General features: G+C 35.0%; 1 protein-coding gene across 6 annotated transcripts in view; it reads left to right on the forward strand.

The window, feature by feature from the left end:
- The window catches only part of LOC145693150 (uncharacterized), an 80,660-nt gene that overhangs the window by 34,442 nt on the left and 27,039 nt on the right, over window positions 1-19,179 (forward strand). For all 6 annotated transcript variants that reach the window (XM_081768893.1, XM_081768892.1, XM_081768890.1 and 3 more), the window contains one exon: window positions 13,836-14,343. In XM_081768893.1, the coding sequence (XP_081625019.1) occupies window positions 13,853-14,343 (491 nt within the window). In that variant the 5' untranslated portion in view covers window positions 13,836-13,852. The remainder of the gene's footprint in view (window positions 1-13,835; window positions 14,344-19,179) is intronic.

Here is a 19,179-nt window from a genome sequence, read left to right on the forward strand (position 1 = left end):
AAGCGAAGCTCAGTTTTCTTCATTGATTTTCCTCCTTAACCTCTAAAGGTTGCTTTGAAGTACTATTTCGTGTTCATTTACAATATGATATAGTTTTGAACTACTGTGCTACCTCATTTATGCACTGATTTGTTCTGAATTCTATCTAGTCTTCGTACCGATTAGTGTGATAAATAAACCTTGGTTTGCAGCGTCCCGGTCGTTCTTCACTCGTTGGGTTTACAGAAACTTGTGCAATAACACCGAGACAAGATAATTCTAAGAGGATCACGGAATTTTCAGCAATAAGTAAGTGATTAGACATGTTAAAGTAAAAGCCATGTATTGCAACAGGCTAAATGGTACAAATCTTGAACTAAAATATCCTCATTCCTAAATTAGCTATAGATGTCTGTTGTAATCGTGCTTTTATTGTCTTCATTATGTATTGGTTATAATAGCATTACGTTCCCGTTTCGTTTAATTGTACACCATTAAATGTATAACAAACATAATTGTATACCCTCATTTTAGCTTTGGAACGTCTTGTACACAATAAAAGACAAATTCTAATATTTACTAAGTAATAAATATGCTTTGATCAGAATTTGTCTTTTATTGTAAACGTAATTGATATCTAGGGTTACATCAGTTACACCAATTTCATTCACAATTTCTAAGCTCTGTCTCCAGATTTTCCTCTTTTGATTTCATAGAAATAAATATTAAACAGGTACCAAATTACAGTTAGCCAGCTTAATAAATATCTTCTTCATATCTGTTCTATGTGTTTAAAAGATAGCTGGTGAGATTTTATTCTTTCAATTTAATAGAAACGTTTATTTGTCTCTGCTTTAATAGATGGGAGGTCGGGCACACTTTGGTTTTGTCTTGTTTGAATGTGTTCAACCCGAAGGTAGGTTCTAGCCCGCTTAGTCTAATGTAGCTAGATGGAGCAGTTAAGTCAATACAGTAGATGTAAAGTTTTTTTCGTGTAGATCCAGAAGGTAAATGGAAAGCAAATCCTCTTGACTCCACAATCCAGAAAGCTAACAGTACGGGACTGACAAGTCGCATTTTCATAACGTTTTGGTAGCCCTCCTTTTTTGTGTGTGTCGATTCAGGCGCCATCTGTGAAGACATTGTTTTCAATTCTGGGTCAAATCACTGTCACTTTTTCAGGAGAATCCAAATGTGCAATAAGAAATAGAGGATACCATTAAAAATTTTAAAAGTTACCTCCGTACCCCGAAGCAGGTCGGGATAGGAGTTGCATTTATTGGATAGCTTTCTCAAATTAACACATGCTTTTATGTATTTATTTATTTTATTTTATTTTATTTTATTTTATTTTGCTGATCTGTATATTTCGCGAGATATTGGACCGTTCCGGGACTTTTTCCGCACCTTGCATATAAGGACACTGTTCTACTTATACGTGTTTTATTTCTCTTCAGTCAGTTTAATACTTGCAATATTACGTTTGCTAAACTACTCTATATGTAACCTAAGGTAAAAAGTTTCATTTTATACTTGTGTATGCTGAATAAAATTAAAAACTAAATCATTAAAATACAACGTAGTTTTACGTAATAGTGTTAAATCTGTATCTTCATCTAGGGACACCTTAATGTCGCTTGTCTTTCAAGTAGTATAATACATAGAGTTTATTTTTATCTATGAAGTTACGTTGTAACTGATCTTAAATTGTTTTTCATCTTTGAAATATTTTGGTATAGTTCCGAAACGCTTTTGGTCATTCTGTAATATGTAGTCTGCCAACTGTGTTGGTAGTAGTTGATAAAATAATAGTTCTGTCTCTTTATATGGTAAATGAATCCACTCTATAGAAAAATATACATTCGTGGAATTGTGTAAGAAAGGACAAAATTGAAAACATTTCTGAGAATAACTAAATATTAAAAAAAAATAAAGGAGTGTTTGTTTTCATTTATTTATTTAAATATTTCATCCATTTTACCCACCACATAAACTAAGAAATTAACTATCGTCCGCATACCTAAAATTCCTACACTGGTAAACAAATCACATAACAAGCATATCAGCCTCTTTTTTTCTGAATCGTACAATTTTACATTTCGGCTCTGTTGTACGTTTGAATAACAAAAATTAAAGTCCGAGATGTGTGTCATGATATTGCCTATAAACTCGGAGATAAATTTCGTGCTTTTTACATCTATGTTGGCAAATTTCGTGGGCTGCTATCAAAAGTGGTGTCATGAGACTGCTGTCAAAAAAAGGTTCTCACTTGATATCAGAGAGAAATATAGTAATGTAAGACTTAAATTTAAGCATACCATTAGAAACTTAGTAATTCGTATATATCAGACATATAAAGACGATTGCTGTCGTTTGCATCCTTGCACACTTATGTTTAATGTTGCTTTTAAAATTCTTTTCCTTCCATCTGTATATAGATAATCTGCTCTGTATGCTTCCAGTTAAATTTAAAAGAAAAGAAAAAAAGAAATTAGTTCTTCGCAACCCTAGCTACAGATAAGTGTTTGTATTTTAAATTTCTGCTTCTTTCCTTAGTTAAGTTCCATGAAAGACTGAATCCAGCTTGTTTCCTTGATCACATTCACAAAGTGTGCCTTCTCTAAAGAAAAACTTTTTTTTTGTTTTCACATATGTCTGTAGGTCAAATGCATTGTTTCATTTAATTAGCAGTGTAGCAGAACAAAAGTACGAGAGATTGCTAGTTGTTCGTTACCAGTTTCATTGATACAATAATTAGCTCAACGAATAATAAAATGAACAGAATCTTGGAAAAAAAAATATATTAATTCTAATTAATGTAATAACCTAATGCTTCTTAATATCCAGATTGCAAACGGATGGTTGGTTGTATTCGCTCAATATTAATACTATACTCACCATCCGACTATTCGAAATCTTAAATATTGTTTCAAGTTTAGGCAAAACTCATCGTCTGTTATTGAGGAAAATACGTTGGAGGGTAAGAATGTAAGTGTAATAACACGTATGTCTAGTTATCGTGCTGTAGTACATTTCAGCAAACTTGTACACTTAGACCTAGATGTGTTTTTTTTTACCTGTAATTACACCTACAATTTTCCTTATATGTATCACATGAATTCTTCATGAACATTAATCATTGTATTGTATGTTTTCTTGTTATTAGATGATTATAAAGCTTAACGTTTGCATCTCAAATCAATACTATTTAACAACTAAGAAAACTGATAACTGAAATTAGTGAACTGGTATTATATTGCTCTCAGTCCTTAATTTCTCATTAATTACACCATGTGCTCTGATGCTGATTGGACTCATAATATTGCCATTGTACTTCGAGATTTTGTCTAAGTAATTCTTATACCGAGACAGACAAAAGTGTTGATACACACTTCACATTGTAAGTAGCCAGGTTGAAGCTGCCAAAACACAACATGTTAAGGTGAGCGAGTTCGATCGTTTGAGATTACATTGTTTTAACCGGCCCTGTTTGTTTGTTTCAGATGGAGTGGAGCACAAAAATAAATAAGTATTGTGTGTCTGGAGAAGGCAGGTGAAACCACAAGTGAAGTATTCAGTCTCCTGCAGCCTTCGGATTTATTCTACCGAACCATAGAGAAACATCAGCAGGGCTACACTGGCGTGAATTGTCCACACACTATATGAACTTCACAAGTCGTTAGAAATGTGCGCGCCTGACTGCAATGAAATCCGGTGCGTAAGCAAATTTTCGTGGCGAAAGAAACGAGACTGCATCCATAGAGCATGCTCAGGATACTGTGTAAGAATCTAAGGATTTGGGTCTATAAACGCCACAAAGGAAAGCAATCTCTGCAGCTACAGCGAAATAGTCATAAAGTACAAGAGTCCTTGAGCTATAAGACAAAATGTATGCAATGTCGTCCAAGGAAAACTGCTACGATCGCTCTCCGAGTTGAGCGCAACGTCCTGCCACGTTGAGGTGTAGTGAACAATCTCATATCATGGGGCCACATGCTTCTACTTCCGAGAAACTGGTAGAAAAACGCGTGCTGTGGACTATCAGTCTCATATTGTGACATTTGTAGTTGAATAAGATTAAGCTTCGGTCCATAAAACAATCAGGCATGGTTCTAATAACATGTTCCCGGCGGACGAATGACCGGTTACCGGACCTGACCTCACTTTGTTGATGATCAGTGATGCGTTTACAGGTCTGCCTGTAACGGACGTTTTGAATAACGTTTACCTGCTGCGTGTACACTGGAGTCTCAGCTAATAAATCTCTATACATAGAACATACCTATGTTTGTATTTGCATATGCATACCCCTCATTGACATGTGTATCAAAACTTTTGTCTAGACTAGGTATATTTTATTTCATATAAACAATCTGCTTTTTCAGGGAAGAATATTTAAGAGTTATATATATAAAATAGCTTAAAATGAAGAAGAAAATTAAGTATAAGAAATGATTTAAATGTCGAAGTGGCGAAATTGTCTTGCTAAGCTATTTTCGTATTCTGTATTACAATTTCCCTTGTTTAAGTAATTTGAAAAAATACCTCTATATTCCTTCTTAGTGAAGCGTACAAAATAAAAGTATTGTGAATGAACTTGCGGAGTACAGTTTCAGCATGCAATAGAACTATATATATTGTATGTAAAAGGTGTTGTCAAAACTATTTAATGCTAATTTCATCAGTGATCCTTAAATTCACCGTTAAGTAATAGATGAATCTTGATTAATGATTAAAAAAAAAAAAAAAAAAAAAAAACATAAGTAACACCTGTACTAAGAATGTTTTGTAGCAGCCACTTGAGGACCTAATTGTTTACTGATTTCTCTGGAGAAAAGCGTCACATTTTTGTATTAAAATATTTTTTTTTTAATCTTTAATCTGTAGAATGTATAAATTAGTCACTCTCTCCCTTCATAACATAATGCTATATACATGCTCTCATTTGAAAATAAGATCGTTGTTCAGTGCTACTAGTAAGTTCTGTTTGTTTTTCAGTGTTGCCAAGTCAAATGGAAGCGTTGTTGAAAATATGCAGTTTTCTGAATAGCTAGTGTAAGGGCTATATACGAGGATCATTCAGAAAGTAATGCCTCCAAGCTCACTACTTGGCCAATAGTACTGCAAACGTTCTGCACTGTTTCTTATTGATGCACTGATGTTTAAGCTATAGAATATCACTAGTTTCACCTTCCTATCTCTTCTCGTTCCAGAGTAATGGAGCAATCCATGGCATCTAGTGGTGACGTCCGGCTGAAACAGCAGGCTGTCAGTGAATTTCTGATTGCGGAAGATTGTGCGCCCAGGAACATTCCTCGCCAGCGACGAGTTGTGGATACACTATTACGACCCAGAAATGAAGCATCAGTCGATGGAATACCACCACACATCTTCTCCGCCAAAAAATTCAAAGTTGTCCCATCTGCTGGCAAAGTGTTGTTGACATTCTGCTTCGTCCTGCCTATAGTTCGGATCTTGCGCCCTGGAACTTATGGGTTTTCACCAAACTTCTAAGGATCACCTTAACGCTACAGTTGTGACGCTTAGGTGGAAGCAGCAGTTCGGCAGTGGTGTCGCCAACAGCCACCACATTCTTCGCCGATGGCATGGAAAACCCTGTTTCGCTTTGGCGCAAGTGTGTTGCCCTTAATAAGGACTGTTGAAAAATGATGCCACCATTTGTAGCTGACATTGCAAGCTTTCCACTAATACCTGTCAAACACAAATAAAGGTACCACCTTGGAAGTATTACTTTCTGAATCACCCTCGTATATTTGTAATAAAGTCTGTAGTTTACTGTTAATAAAGTTGCTTAGAAAAAAGTCACACTCCTTCCCTAAATTCCCTTTTTTTGAAGTGTATAATAATAATAAGTAAAATAAAATATTTATCTGAGTAAATCTTTTTATTGGTTTACTTGAATTTTAACGTGAAACAAGATTTTTTGGTGGGGGAAATACTATATCAAGATATTTTTTTTAAAAAAAGGAATGTAACTAGGTGGAATCTCGTTTTTTGTCAAATTTTCGCTCCTCGGAAAAGGTAACATCTAAGAGTTGCCAAAAATTTGAGTGAAACAAGTAAAAAGAAGCTTTACTCAGGTATTTTTTTAAAATTTTATTTATTATTGTACATTAATATACAAGTACGTAAATAATAAAATGTTAATTGTTCAACTCTGAACTTCTGTGTTAGGATTAGTATTTATAGAGGTTTAAACAAACAGAAACAAGCATTGTCCTCCTTATAATCTTTATATATATTACTTTAGTCCAATGTTACACGGAGTCATTATTAAACAGGGCCATATTTCATAATGCTCTTTTGAACGACGCAAGTTTTTTTTTTATTATATATATATATATATATATATATATATATATATATATATATATATATATATATATTAGGAAGTGTCAATAGGTTTACTAATTCAAATCTGTATAAAGAATCAAGTGAAAGGCGTGAATAGCACGTATGTATGTATAGATGGGAAATACTGTCGAATCGAGCATTGACTTTTAATATGGCGATATCAACTATACATGCATTGAATAATGAGTCCATGGTGACTCAATGGTTTGGCGTTCATCTCTTGTGTAGATGCATGGCTGGATCCCAGCCCATGAGAGTTTGTGGTTGACAACTTTGTGACCATGGGCTTTCTCGTTTTCTCGTACGCTCTCATCTCAAATTCCTTTCATAATCATTCTTTTTCATTAATAATCGGTCTCCATTAACCAATAGTCCATAAGTGGGGAATGTAAAACTGAAAGATTTCACTTCTCATTTGCTTTAAAAAAATGAGTAGACGAATTTTTAGTACTAATATTTTTTAAAACTTTTTATTATCGTATTTTTTTGCGATGAAGAAATTTTATTAAAGTCATTGTGAGTGGACCTCGAACAACGCGGGCGTTCCTTAATAACCAATTAACAGCATTATACAAGATATTATATACGAGTTGTCTCACACGTGTTTAATTTTATCAACTTCAGCATGGGAATTTCGATCAACAGAGTACGTTTTATATCTTCCGAAAGTCTTCTGTGCATTTATTTCACGGCCAATAATTTATACATTGATGAAAAATTTGCTCACTCGGATTTAGTAAAGGCAAATGTGTGCATTAATTTGATTTTAAGAGTTTGCACATTGCTATGCATAGCTGATATTCAAGTAAGGGAGTTGTATATACTTTTTTAAAAAAGGTGGCATTTTGTAAGTCGAAAACCTTGAAAAACCTATTATAAATATTACGAAAAATTATCATTATTTTTCCGGTTTATCTTTATTTCTAAAAAGTCTCAGTTTCAAACTAAGCCTTCTACAAATATAGAAAAGGCTTTTACAGGACACAAACTTTGATCTTGTTGCCTTAAATTCCCACGCTAGAATGTATGAATTTAGAAGTGCGATAATACGTATATAGTTACTACAAATATTAATATAATTGCTTCTCTCCGTGGAAGAGCAAGAACAGCTTGACACCTATTCAGTCTCATGGTACTATGGTTCCACATACAAATTATCAAAATAATAGAAACAGCTGGGTTGAAAACAAGTTAGATGACTAGATCGCCAACGGTCAGGCAGTGATCAGCAGAAAATTCTCAGTGGTAGCTCCCCTCGAGCGTTAAAACGAACTTCACTCAGAACTGTAATGCAAGCAAGGAGGAATATAAGCAGCACTTCCCACTACCTGTTAGCTATAGTTCATGTTATTGATCAGATTGCATGCTTGAAATCGCTGATATGGACCATAACGCTTTAGCACAACACCAAATAGTACTGCAAAACATGAAGCATGTATGTTTGGATCAGCCAGCGTTCCTTGTATTCCAAATCATGGGCCGTATTTGTGTGTAGTAGACGCACAAAGAAGCATATGATCCGCAATGTCTGCCCAATTGTGAAACATAGGGGCGATTCTGTAATGCTGTGGGCCGCAGTATCCTGGTTTTCAGTGGGCTCTGTGCTTTTGCTTACCGGTCTCTTTACTGTCCGTGATTATGTAGCCATTTTAGGGGACCGTTTATATCCTATAGTCCAAATGTTGTTTCCAGGCAATAGCTCGAGATTCCAAAATGATAGTGGAACCATTCACACGGCTGGACCTGTTGCAGCGTGGTTTCAGGAGCATCAAGATGAAGTTGAACAACTTTCCTCGCCCGCCCAATCCCTGGCTCTGGACATCTGTGATCCATTTTGGAAAAACGAATCTGCTGCAGATTTCAGATTTCCTCTGTCATGGAATTGAATAATTCACTGCACGCAAAAAGGTGTAATGTTCCACTTGTTACTATTCATGACTTTTATGACGATATTCTACGTCGCATCAGAGCTGTTGTGAGGGCTAAAGATGGCCCAACGCTATACTAATTTGGTAACTTGTATTATTTTAATGCCCATTTGTACATTGAACAAAATGACGCGCAATTAGATGTGATGAACGTAAGAGAGGTGCCCGATTAAAACAGTCAGAAAAAATGGATTATTATACTATAAGAAAATCTTACTATTTTAGTGATAAAACAATATGTTACATCTGTATATTTATCCTGTGAAAAATTTTCCTAAAGAAAATCAAAACCAAGAACTATGTGATAGCCAAAATTAAATGCAGAGAACGTCTTCATGCGAAAACTGAGTATCAACACTGTCCAGCAAGTACTCATATACCGGTTACCAATAAATGGGACACACAATTTTTTTAGTGATATAACTGAAAAAATGAACATCACAAAATATAAAAGCAGAAAGTGTCGTGCTTACATTGTCAAATATGTCTTCACAGTTAGAAACAAGTGTGTTTGAATCATATTTTATTATACGAAAAAAAAGTCGTGCTAAAAAAAAGAGAGAATATATATATAAGGATTTCTTTTTATAAGCATATTTTATTAACAGTTACCTTTAATTACAAATATAGTAAATCATTTCAAATCCACTTCTCTACCCCCCCCCCCCCTTCTGCATCATCCGTTACCGTTTACTTTAGGTAGTTGTTTCAAGTTACTGTGCAGTGCTTCTTGATTTCGTCTCACAACATTATATGATGACGTTTCCTAAATATCTTCTTGTTCCTTGATGCCCAGTTAATGGTTGTTTTCTGCCCATCAATCATTATTTTTTCTTACAGTATATCTGGCTTAATGCCATTTCATGTCTTTCAACAGTAATATTTATCTGTTATCTGTCCAATCCATGGGATTCATTTCCTACCCTTACGGGCAATTCCCAATATATATCTCTCTCCATGTTTCGTTGTGTAGTGTGCAGACGGCAAATGTAAAAGTTTGTTAATGACCACGTTTTTAATCTGTCAAAACAGGCAAAATACCTTAATTGAAAATTTTACGCTTTAGACAAATTGTCATTTCACTTTTCAATGTAAAGCTGCTCCTTACGAATGCATTCCCGTCTAGTTTATAATGTCTGTTAATGTCGCCATTCATGAAAATTTTCTTTCCCATATAGACATAGCTGTTCTCTAAATCCATATATTTTCTTCTTCGATTCTTCATCCTTGCAAAATTGTTTCGTCTTTTCCGTATTCATTTTCAACCCGACTTCCTTGCTCCTCAAATTAAGCTCTCCTATCGTCTCATTCAGATCTATGTTATTGGCGAAGAAAATGGTGTCATTAGCGAAACTATTGTTCCGGTTGAGAGAACGAAATATTTATACACTTAAGTACGTTTGTAAAATTATATATATATTAAATACAGTATCACTGACGTGTACCCCTTCTTTATTCTTTTAGTCTTTGTACAGCCAAAAAGGATATATGCATTTGTTTATTTGCTTATTTAAGCTACTTCGACACTATTTGATTTAAGAACGTTAGTAACCGTCGAGGTTTTCACCGAATCGAAGGCTTTTTCGTAGTCAATAAACGCAGGACATAAGGTTAAATTCATATTCCCTCATATTCATAGATCTATTCCCTCACTACTTGAATATGAACTACTGTGCTGTAATCACTCCTGAATCAAGTCTCTTCTCTTGGTTGAATGAAATGTGGATGTTTTTCTAATCGGAGAGTCAATCTTGTATAAACAATTTGTAAATTGCAGAAGCTTTATAGGTCTATAATGCATAGTCTTCGTTGTTCCTTATGCAACAATATGATACTTCTCTACTTCTGGGGAACTCGACTACTTGGTAGACATTAAAAATAAAGTTGCGCTAGACTTTTTTTTCCCACTTTTTCGCCAGTTTCCTGTAGTATAACTCCATATCCGTGTTGCGTACCTTTTCTTGCAGCACTATTTCTGTATCTGTCTTCTTTTAATCCTCGATTTTTCCCTCCGGTTCTTCGCATAATATAATTTGCTGGAAATTACTATATTTCTTCAAAGTTTCTAGTGGTTGTGCCATTCTCTTTTTCTCAGCGTTACAATCTGCTTTTGTCCATTGCTTAGATTTAGCTTTGCGTTCTTAAGATCTGTTGTTTTCAGTTTGTTTTCTTACGAGGTTGTTGTAGAACTTCATTATATCTTCTAATGTACGTTTATATTGTCTTATAGTGATCCACATATTCTATTTTAGATGTCACATTGTCATTATTAATCTTCGTTTTTTTCGTCAGATGTTGTGTTTCTTCAGAGGTTCTCTTCATATTCTTTTGTATCGTAATATTTCTGATCTTCGCAGTTGTACTTTTTGGATTCTTTTTGTGATCTCCCTATTTGCGTCTGAAATGAATATATCCTCTTCTGAGTATGACAAAGCAGTTTTTCGGTTCCAGTTGAAATAGGTTACGCTTCTGTTAAAGAATCTTCCTTTATATGTTCCTGTTGCTTTTCAAGCTTTTTTCGCAGACTGATCTTGAGATGCGGTTTATTTATTACCATTCAGTGGTCACTTCCTGTGTTGAACCTGTTTAGAACATTGTAGTTTTCAATCACATATCTTCTGTTGGTCCTTCCACTTATATGTCCCCACGTTCAATTTCTGGAGGATTTTTCTTCACGGAAGAGTTTATAACGTACATTTCGGCTTCGGCGAATTCTACTAAGCATTTCCCTTTTCGTCCTATCCGAACGTTAAATTTCCTATTAATTTTTTCTGTGTCCCGTTTTGGCGAATATATATTTCGTGGAATTATTCTGCTTTCTCTTTTGAATGATTTGTTGTGGTAGGATACAGTTGAATCAGTCTCCAAGACGTTGCTCTTCAAATTTTTGTTAAGAAATCCAGCACTGGTCTTGCTATATTCTGATCATCTGTAATAGAATCAGTGTCCACTCTTTAATTCGATTAGTTCTCCTTTTCTTCTTACTTGACTTAATTCGGTTGTCTCTCAGTTAATCTTTTGTAATTTTTCCAACTCATGGGATTTTGCTTCTGATGAGGCTGAGTGAGATCTCATATGTAGCAGTGGTCAGTTTTGGATATCAAACTACTCCATGACTCTGGTATTCTTAGTATGACTTCATAGGATTCCGAACAGTGTCTTGCCGAGGCACGGTTCGAATTGAGAAGAGCCTTGGCGTATTGTGTCATCTAATGATTGGTGAAAGAAGTTCGAGGTATTTGGCCAAAATTACCGAGCTGATCAAGCTTGTCCACTCTCCTGTCATTAACGAAACCTGGGAGTTTTAGCGTGCAAAGAAACTTTCGTGTCTCCGAGGTACGTACGGGAAGAGCATTAAGTGGCAAGTCCACACACCGTCGACTGATTCTTAGTGTGCAGGTTTCCGTCCAGGTAGATACCAGACAATTTGCAAACCATTATCATTAGTTGTTCAGGACCCAGATCTCGTGTCTTCACTTCTCTTTCCACTTGACTGATTCGACAACACTGAAAAACAGTTTAAGATAGGGTGTCTGAAGTACTGTTTTGAATGTAGCTAAGTTATGTGTACCTAGATATATTACAGATTGAGAGTTAAAAAATATAATTTTAATGTAAGAAGTGAAGTCTTTGTCATTTTGTGCACAAATGAGTACCAAATAATGTTTTTAGGTCAGTCACTTGAGGCAAAATATTTTGATCACTTTATTAGTGATCAAATATATTTTGCCTCAAGTGATTGACCTAAAACGTGATTTTTGACACTCACTTGTGCACAAGCTGACAGAGACATCTCTTCTTACATTAAAATTGTATTTTTTAACTCTAAATCTGTAATATATATCTTAGATCAGATGAAATAATTTTAGGAATAAAAAACTAACTTCCAGGATATGTAACAAGATACGTGTTTCTCGAAGAATCTCACATTTTCCTCTCAGGAGAAGATCATAGCGCAGTGAATCAAGTTATTCGGAATTAAAAGAATTCGAGCTCTATTGCAGGAATCTTAACACAGGAGAGTATCACTCTGTTAATGAAAATTAATAATGTTTGTTTAATTAAGAAGAAACATGTCTTCAATTCTTTTGATAAAACTATTATCAAAGGTCCCGCATGTTAGTACACGTATTAATATTCTGTGCGGGAAAAAAAGTGCATTTACATGAAGCGATTTAAGAAGAAAAAGTTACACGCTTTTAAGCGCTCGATTTTCAAAAGAAATATGATGACCTGCTGCAAGTGGGTCATCAACAAAATATAGTCTAAACAATATAATACATCCTATTATTTTTGTTAATGATGTTTTAAGCTGTATTTAACTGGTGCATAAACACATGACACGTCATTATGTAATAATTGGTGAAGCAGGCAATATTATTTAGTTCTCAGTTTGTCTGCTCTGCTGTGATTAGTATGGCTCAATAGAGTGGATACATCTTACGTAAAATAATGTAAATCGTAGTATGTATTAACTGATCGTTATGTGTACTTGCTAGGGGAAGGATTTTTTTAATATTAAGTGGAAAGAGAATTTTCTTCTCCGCACGCATCTTTTTTTTTTTTTTTTCTGTTCTTAGTACATGAATTGTAAAATACTAAAATTAATATTACAGAAGTGATAACCAATTCTTATGCTTGTGTTTAATAGCTCGATGTTCCTCACTTACTCCTTGTAGGCTAATAAAGTAGATGAGTTTTTGATAAAGTATTATCTGCAAATTAAGGAAAATGGAAAAATTTCATAAAACCTATGTACATATGTTAATGCATCATTAATTTCCTCCAATGGATTCACTCTCACTGGCAAGTAGATTAAAACTAGGTGAACGGAAATAATCTCCGTTGAGCAAAACCTGCGTGTCAATTGGCGGACGTCGTTTCGCACTAGTCACCGAGATAAAGTGATCTGACTTCCTTGTGCATCAGACACTTTCATTTCACACATTCTTGTTTAGTACGTGGCACTAACCATCCATATTGTGAAGATTATATCGTTCCATTGAGTATTCGACACACTCTTGTAGAATGTTCCGAATACCCAGAGAACGTTTGATACTGCCCAAAATCAGGTTTGAGAGATAATGCGGTTTTTGCTGATAATATTCTCACCATCATTCGTATGATCGGAATAAACTTAGCTAACATACTCTGAGGTTTTTCATTGTGGACTTTTCCTGTCATGGTTTACTATTTTTTGCTATTAGTTTTCAAAATCATTGTCATGTTACATATTATATATTTTGTTCTTTATTCTTTTAGCTTTTTGTGAACCCTGTTTTTTAATAATTTGCTTTGTGTTCGCTGGTATTTTTATTAAACTTCTAGTTTAACTACATTTTTTAAAAAGAAGTTTTATGGAATTTTAATATGCAGCATTTGTCAGCCGTTGGCCATATCGTAACGGGGACAAATAGCTTATTCATAAGATAAATGACCCGGTTTCAATTCGAGCCTTTTCAATTCCATGTTCGTTTTGCTAGCATTTTATTGAGTATTTTTATATTGTGCGATTATATTTACATATTTTTGTAACCTATGTTTTCTTTTCAGAAATCGTACTTTGCACCATGAGTCGGACACAGACTACGCAGTCTATTGAAACGAGAGCTGAATTGAATAATGACAGGTTCAGAAATGACCTTGTCATTAAAGAAGAGCCTCCTGATCATATTGAAGATACACACCCAAACACTTTGCTGGACTATGAAGGTAATAGTGAAGTTAATTGTGACACAGGTCGATATTCTGAAGAAACTCATTCTTCAGTTGGAAACCCCAGGCGTGCTGCGGAAAGGATGGACAGATATGCCGCAGAATCCGGTGGTGCGCTTGACAAAGACATTGTTTCTATAAAGATTGAGGATGAAAATCGACCGACATTTGACCCTGGAAACGGAGTATCTGACTTCATACCTTATGATGCTGTTGGAGAAAGTCATTCCGCAGAACAAGATCCATTACAAGGTGCAGGTGACAATTTCGGAAGTGAGCAACAGTTCTCAAGCGGTAGTGCTCAACATAACTTGGCGGAAGTAGCAGTAACTGCAACACAAGAAAGGTAAGTTATCTTATGTGTGTAAACAGTTCATATTTGCGATGTGCATATCAGAACCTAAATAGTTTAACCCTTTGCTAACCATACTTTAGAATATGAGTAGCGTTCGTTCATTGATGTATAAAATTATGCCATTTTGGTATGTAGTCAGAAACTCCTCCACATTATATGATTTTGTTTTCATACAAATTAGAAAGACGTAGATTTACAGCTTAAAGTGAGATCAGAACCGCGTGCGATACCACTGGGAATGAAACATATAAAACATATAGCCACGAGGAGCTTCCAGAATGCATACTGAGTAACGAAGTATTTTTCTGTAAGCTTGATTACCCGGATGTTGTTCCAAAATTCATAACTAAATAGCAATAGATATATTATTTCAGTACCCATACAAAGTTAGTGAGGGAAATAGGAAAACTTTCTGTTTCTATTATAAATTATGCAGTACTGATGCCTGATGTATGTATTGATACAGAGATGGTTATCAAAATAATAGAAACAACTAGGACAACCTCTCGGGTTAATATGGCGTTGGACCATCTTCCGCCCTCAGGACAGCTCTGATGCGAAGTGGTCTTAGAAATCGTGAGTGGTAGCAAGCAAGTGGAATATTACACCATTCCGTATACAGTGGATCATTCAGTTCCATGAGGGAAGTGGAGGCGGAAATCTGGGCCAGATTCGTGTCCAGAACGGACGACATGTTTACTTATGTTCAGGTCTGGGGATCGGGTGAACCAGGGAATTATTCAGCTTCATCTCGATGGTCCTCAAAGCACGCTGTAACAGCTCTAGCTGTGTAAATAGGTGCATTACGTATTATCCTGGAATATGACGTCATTTCCCTGAAACCACATAATCACGTAAAATGGCGACATAATCACGGACAGTGACATGACCGGTAAGCGTCAACACAGAACGCTCTGAAAATCAGAATATTTCTGCTCACAGCATCACAGAGCCGCCACCATGTTCCACGGTTAAGCGGAGACACTGTGGAAAATACGCTTCTGTGGATGTCTGTAATACATACAAGTGATTTGAAATAAGGTGAATGATGATTTATCCGACATATCGCACGTTTCCAATCATCAGTAGTTCATGTATACGCACCTTTCCATTGGTGTCATGCTAAAGCGTTATGGTAACCTACCAGCGGTTTCGCCTGTGCAACTGACCTCATGAGTCCATGTCATGTAACCCGCTGCGAACTGTGATTGTCGACATAGGACTTCAGTCCTTCCGTCACTTGCATCGTGCCTTCATGATAATTATGAGTGACAATCTGACTAATACTCGGCTATCACTTAGGGTTTCTTTCACATTTCCTTTCCGCTGCTATCAGGAACACTTTGGTTTTGCCGTGAGTTTTGTAAGCCATCACCTTGGACACTCCCTCGTGACACACCCAACACACTTGGCACTTCGTCACATTCGCACCACATAAGCGAGCGTCTAGTGTCAATTACAGAAGAGTCGCCGATTTTACACTATCATTATTTTTTTTAGTTAATTCACTCTGTCGTGCTACTGCTTCTCACGTAGTACGGAGTTTGCTCTAACCGTTGCCATCCTAGACATCTGACGTGTTTTTGATTTCAGTTGTTTCTATTACTTCGACAACTATCTATAGGTTACCGGTGAAACACTTTTGACCGTGCTCACTTTTTAAGGTGAACCAACTTTCAGATGTATACTTCATTCTGTATGCTTGACATTTGAAAATAAAAGTATAAAATAGTTTCTCTTATTTTTGTAGTTCCCATCATATAAAAATATACTAATGCGAATCATGTAATGTGTATTTAAAGCAGATGATTTTATTTGAGTTTTAATAATTAAATTTAATGCGTTTTTGCCCCTACACACATACACTCTTTCTTTCGTACACTTTCATTATGTATTTTTCAATAAAGGTGTGTCTCTTTCTCAAAGGCCGTATTAGTAGATCACCAACCAATCCTATGGATTAAGTCTTGCGATATACATACGGCTAATTAGTAATACCATTCTCAGTTTCCATATCATAGTAATAACGTAATAATACCACAAATGATTCCTAAATTTTTGTGAATAGTTATTTCGTATTTTTATATGATTTTTATTTTTCATGCAAACGATCCGCATTCGATTTCTGATGGGAACTTATGTATTTGAATCCGTATTAAGCTGTAGGTTCACGTGTCACATAGCCTCAGTGTTGAATGGTACGCTAAACTCAAAATCAGCGTACCAGTCAGTATGCATTTTGGTTTCAAAGGAAGAAATAGGGACTATATTGAACAGAAACCTTTCTAATTTGTATGAAACAGCCATATAGCGAATGCTTTGAATTCTTTTGTAATACATCGGTTCTAAAACTAATTTATTCATCTGTTCTACCGTTTGTGAGAATGAACAACTATATTTCGTACCTTTTTTAATTATTTAGGCTCTGATTGAGTAATTTGAAGATTTTGTAGCATGCTGTAACTTTAAGAATTGATGTCTATGTTCAGTGAATATAAATAAATTAGTTAAGAACCATTACAGAATACTTAACTTATAATTGAAGGATCAAGGGTAAAATTTACTAAAGTATTATAAATCGCTATCTCTGTTTTGAGAGCGATAAATGAAAATATCTATAATTAAATGTTGTCAGGAAAATTAGTACACTTCTCTGATAGAAACTTAATCCATGATACTCATCACTCTCAAAACTCATAACGTTCTTTGATACTCGAGCACTTGGTAGTTTTCCATTAATTAAAGAAAACATAACAGTTAAATATAGTAGTGGTGTGCGGTTTGATAGCAGTGAGGGAAAACAGTGAAAGTGCAAAAGTATACGACATTTTTTTCAAAGCCGAAAGTTGTTGAACCAACTTTCAACGTGAATTCCATTTTCTTTTTCCCTCAACCTGAATTCGTAAAATTTGTGTTTCGGAACTAAACAATTCGTCTTTGAGTGGTGATGTCAGTTCCCCAATGGGTGCGAATATTGAAGAATCCTTTTCACATTTGTCTCCAAATTAGAGTATTATTACTTTGAATGGTGGATATCATTTTCTGTACGATATACTGTACTAGACTCCCAATCTGTAGTAGTATTCGAGCTATTTTGCACCATCTTGCTTAGCGCCGGTGTATAATCGTAAAACGTTAAACTCAAAGAGGAAAGCTATTACGAAATCGATTTATTTCCTTAACTCCGAAACGAAATCATTTTATACCCATATCTATATATTTTCGTTCTTCGTTTAAAACTCTTTTCACTTTGAAAATATAATCCAATAACATCCATTCAACAAGAATCATTCAATAACATCCTTTGGTGGACCTTTTATCTTTATATCCCTTGTAACTTTTAAACTAACTGACAAAAACTCTGAAATTTTATACCGTGCAGGTACCGGCAGAGAGACATTGTTTGGTATACCGCGTGATACTAGAAGGTTAACAGTGTTGCCAACTCAAAATATAAAGTTGTATTTTTTCATATGCCATTACGACAGGTTATTACATGTTTCAAATCTACATATACAATGAAAACTTTCTCTACAACATTTGTTACTCAGTGTTTCAAACTGAAGGACGTTAAGGACATCGAACATCATCATCGAAAAACAACAAAATTTTGGAGAGTTCTACAACATTGATAACACGAGTGAGACTGGCAGAGTAATGCACATCCAAAGTACCGTAATGTCGAATTCTACTGTCATCATATAATGCATTTCTAGCAATTAGAAACAAAGGTACAAGATTTTTTTTCAAAGGACCTTATTTTGAAAAAGTGTTCAGATAAATATCACGTCCAGTTATGCGCATAGTTTTCAATAGACCTAAAGATTATAAGGCCATTTACAGCAATTTGATATCTCAAACCATTTGGGAGATATAAAGATGATAAAAATTGATATACTTCTTAAATTGGCGTATTTGTGAGGAGTTTTTAAAATATTTTTTAATTTACTTTGCCTCTATAACATTACTTTCTGCTAGGTGTAATTACAAGCTTCCGGAATTACATAATTTTAAGCAGTGTTGCTACAAACTTTTAAATGATCTTTGTCATATCTCCAGGACGGTTTGAGTTATGAAATTGCTATAAAGAACATTGTGATCTTCACATCTTTGAATACCACCTACAAAATTGGATTAGGTACTTATCTAAGCAGTTTTTCAAAATAAGAGCTTTTGAAAAAAAAAAAAAACAGTTTTTTAATTCCTTGTAATTTGTTCATTTTTATTCTACACCAGTCATATCATGATTACAGTATTAGGCACTAAAGTACTTTGGAAGTGCATTGCCTAACTGTCCGACACGCATTATTACTGTTGTAGAGATCAAAATTTGGATGTTCGTTGTGCTATAGCATCCTTTGTTTGCAACACTGAAAGATAAATGTAACATAATAAGTTTTCTTGAAAGACACAGGTATAATACTCTGATGTAGTGCCATTAAAAAAATAAAATCATTATCTTAGGCTGTCAACATTGTTTACCTTGTGGTAGAATAGTGTGCGCCTGTGAATGCCCCCTCGCTGATATATGCATGTTACAAAATTCCATCGTTTTATCTCCATTAGTTTAAAAGCTACAAAGGCGCATCACGATAAATGATCTATTCAGTATATGAAAAATTCAAGTAATAAATGGATTTTCCCACTACCTAAATTTTACTGTAGGTGGAATTTCAGTAAATTTCAAAGAGTGAATAAACTGTATGACTGAGCTGAGAATTGGAATCGGGTTTTTGGCGTCCATGTTCTGGTCTGTAAAGGACTAGGTACTAGCAAAATAAGATATTAGATCAACATTTACATACGAAATCGGAAAATTTACTTATC

This window comes from Thermobia domestica, chromosome 8 (genome assembly GCF_964235325.1).
Source record: "Thermobia domestica chromosome 8, izTheDome1.hap1.1, whole genome shotgun sequence".
Lineage (NCBI taxonomy): Eukaryota > Metazoa > Arthropoda > Insecta > Zygentoma > Lepismatidae > Thermobia > Thermobia domestica.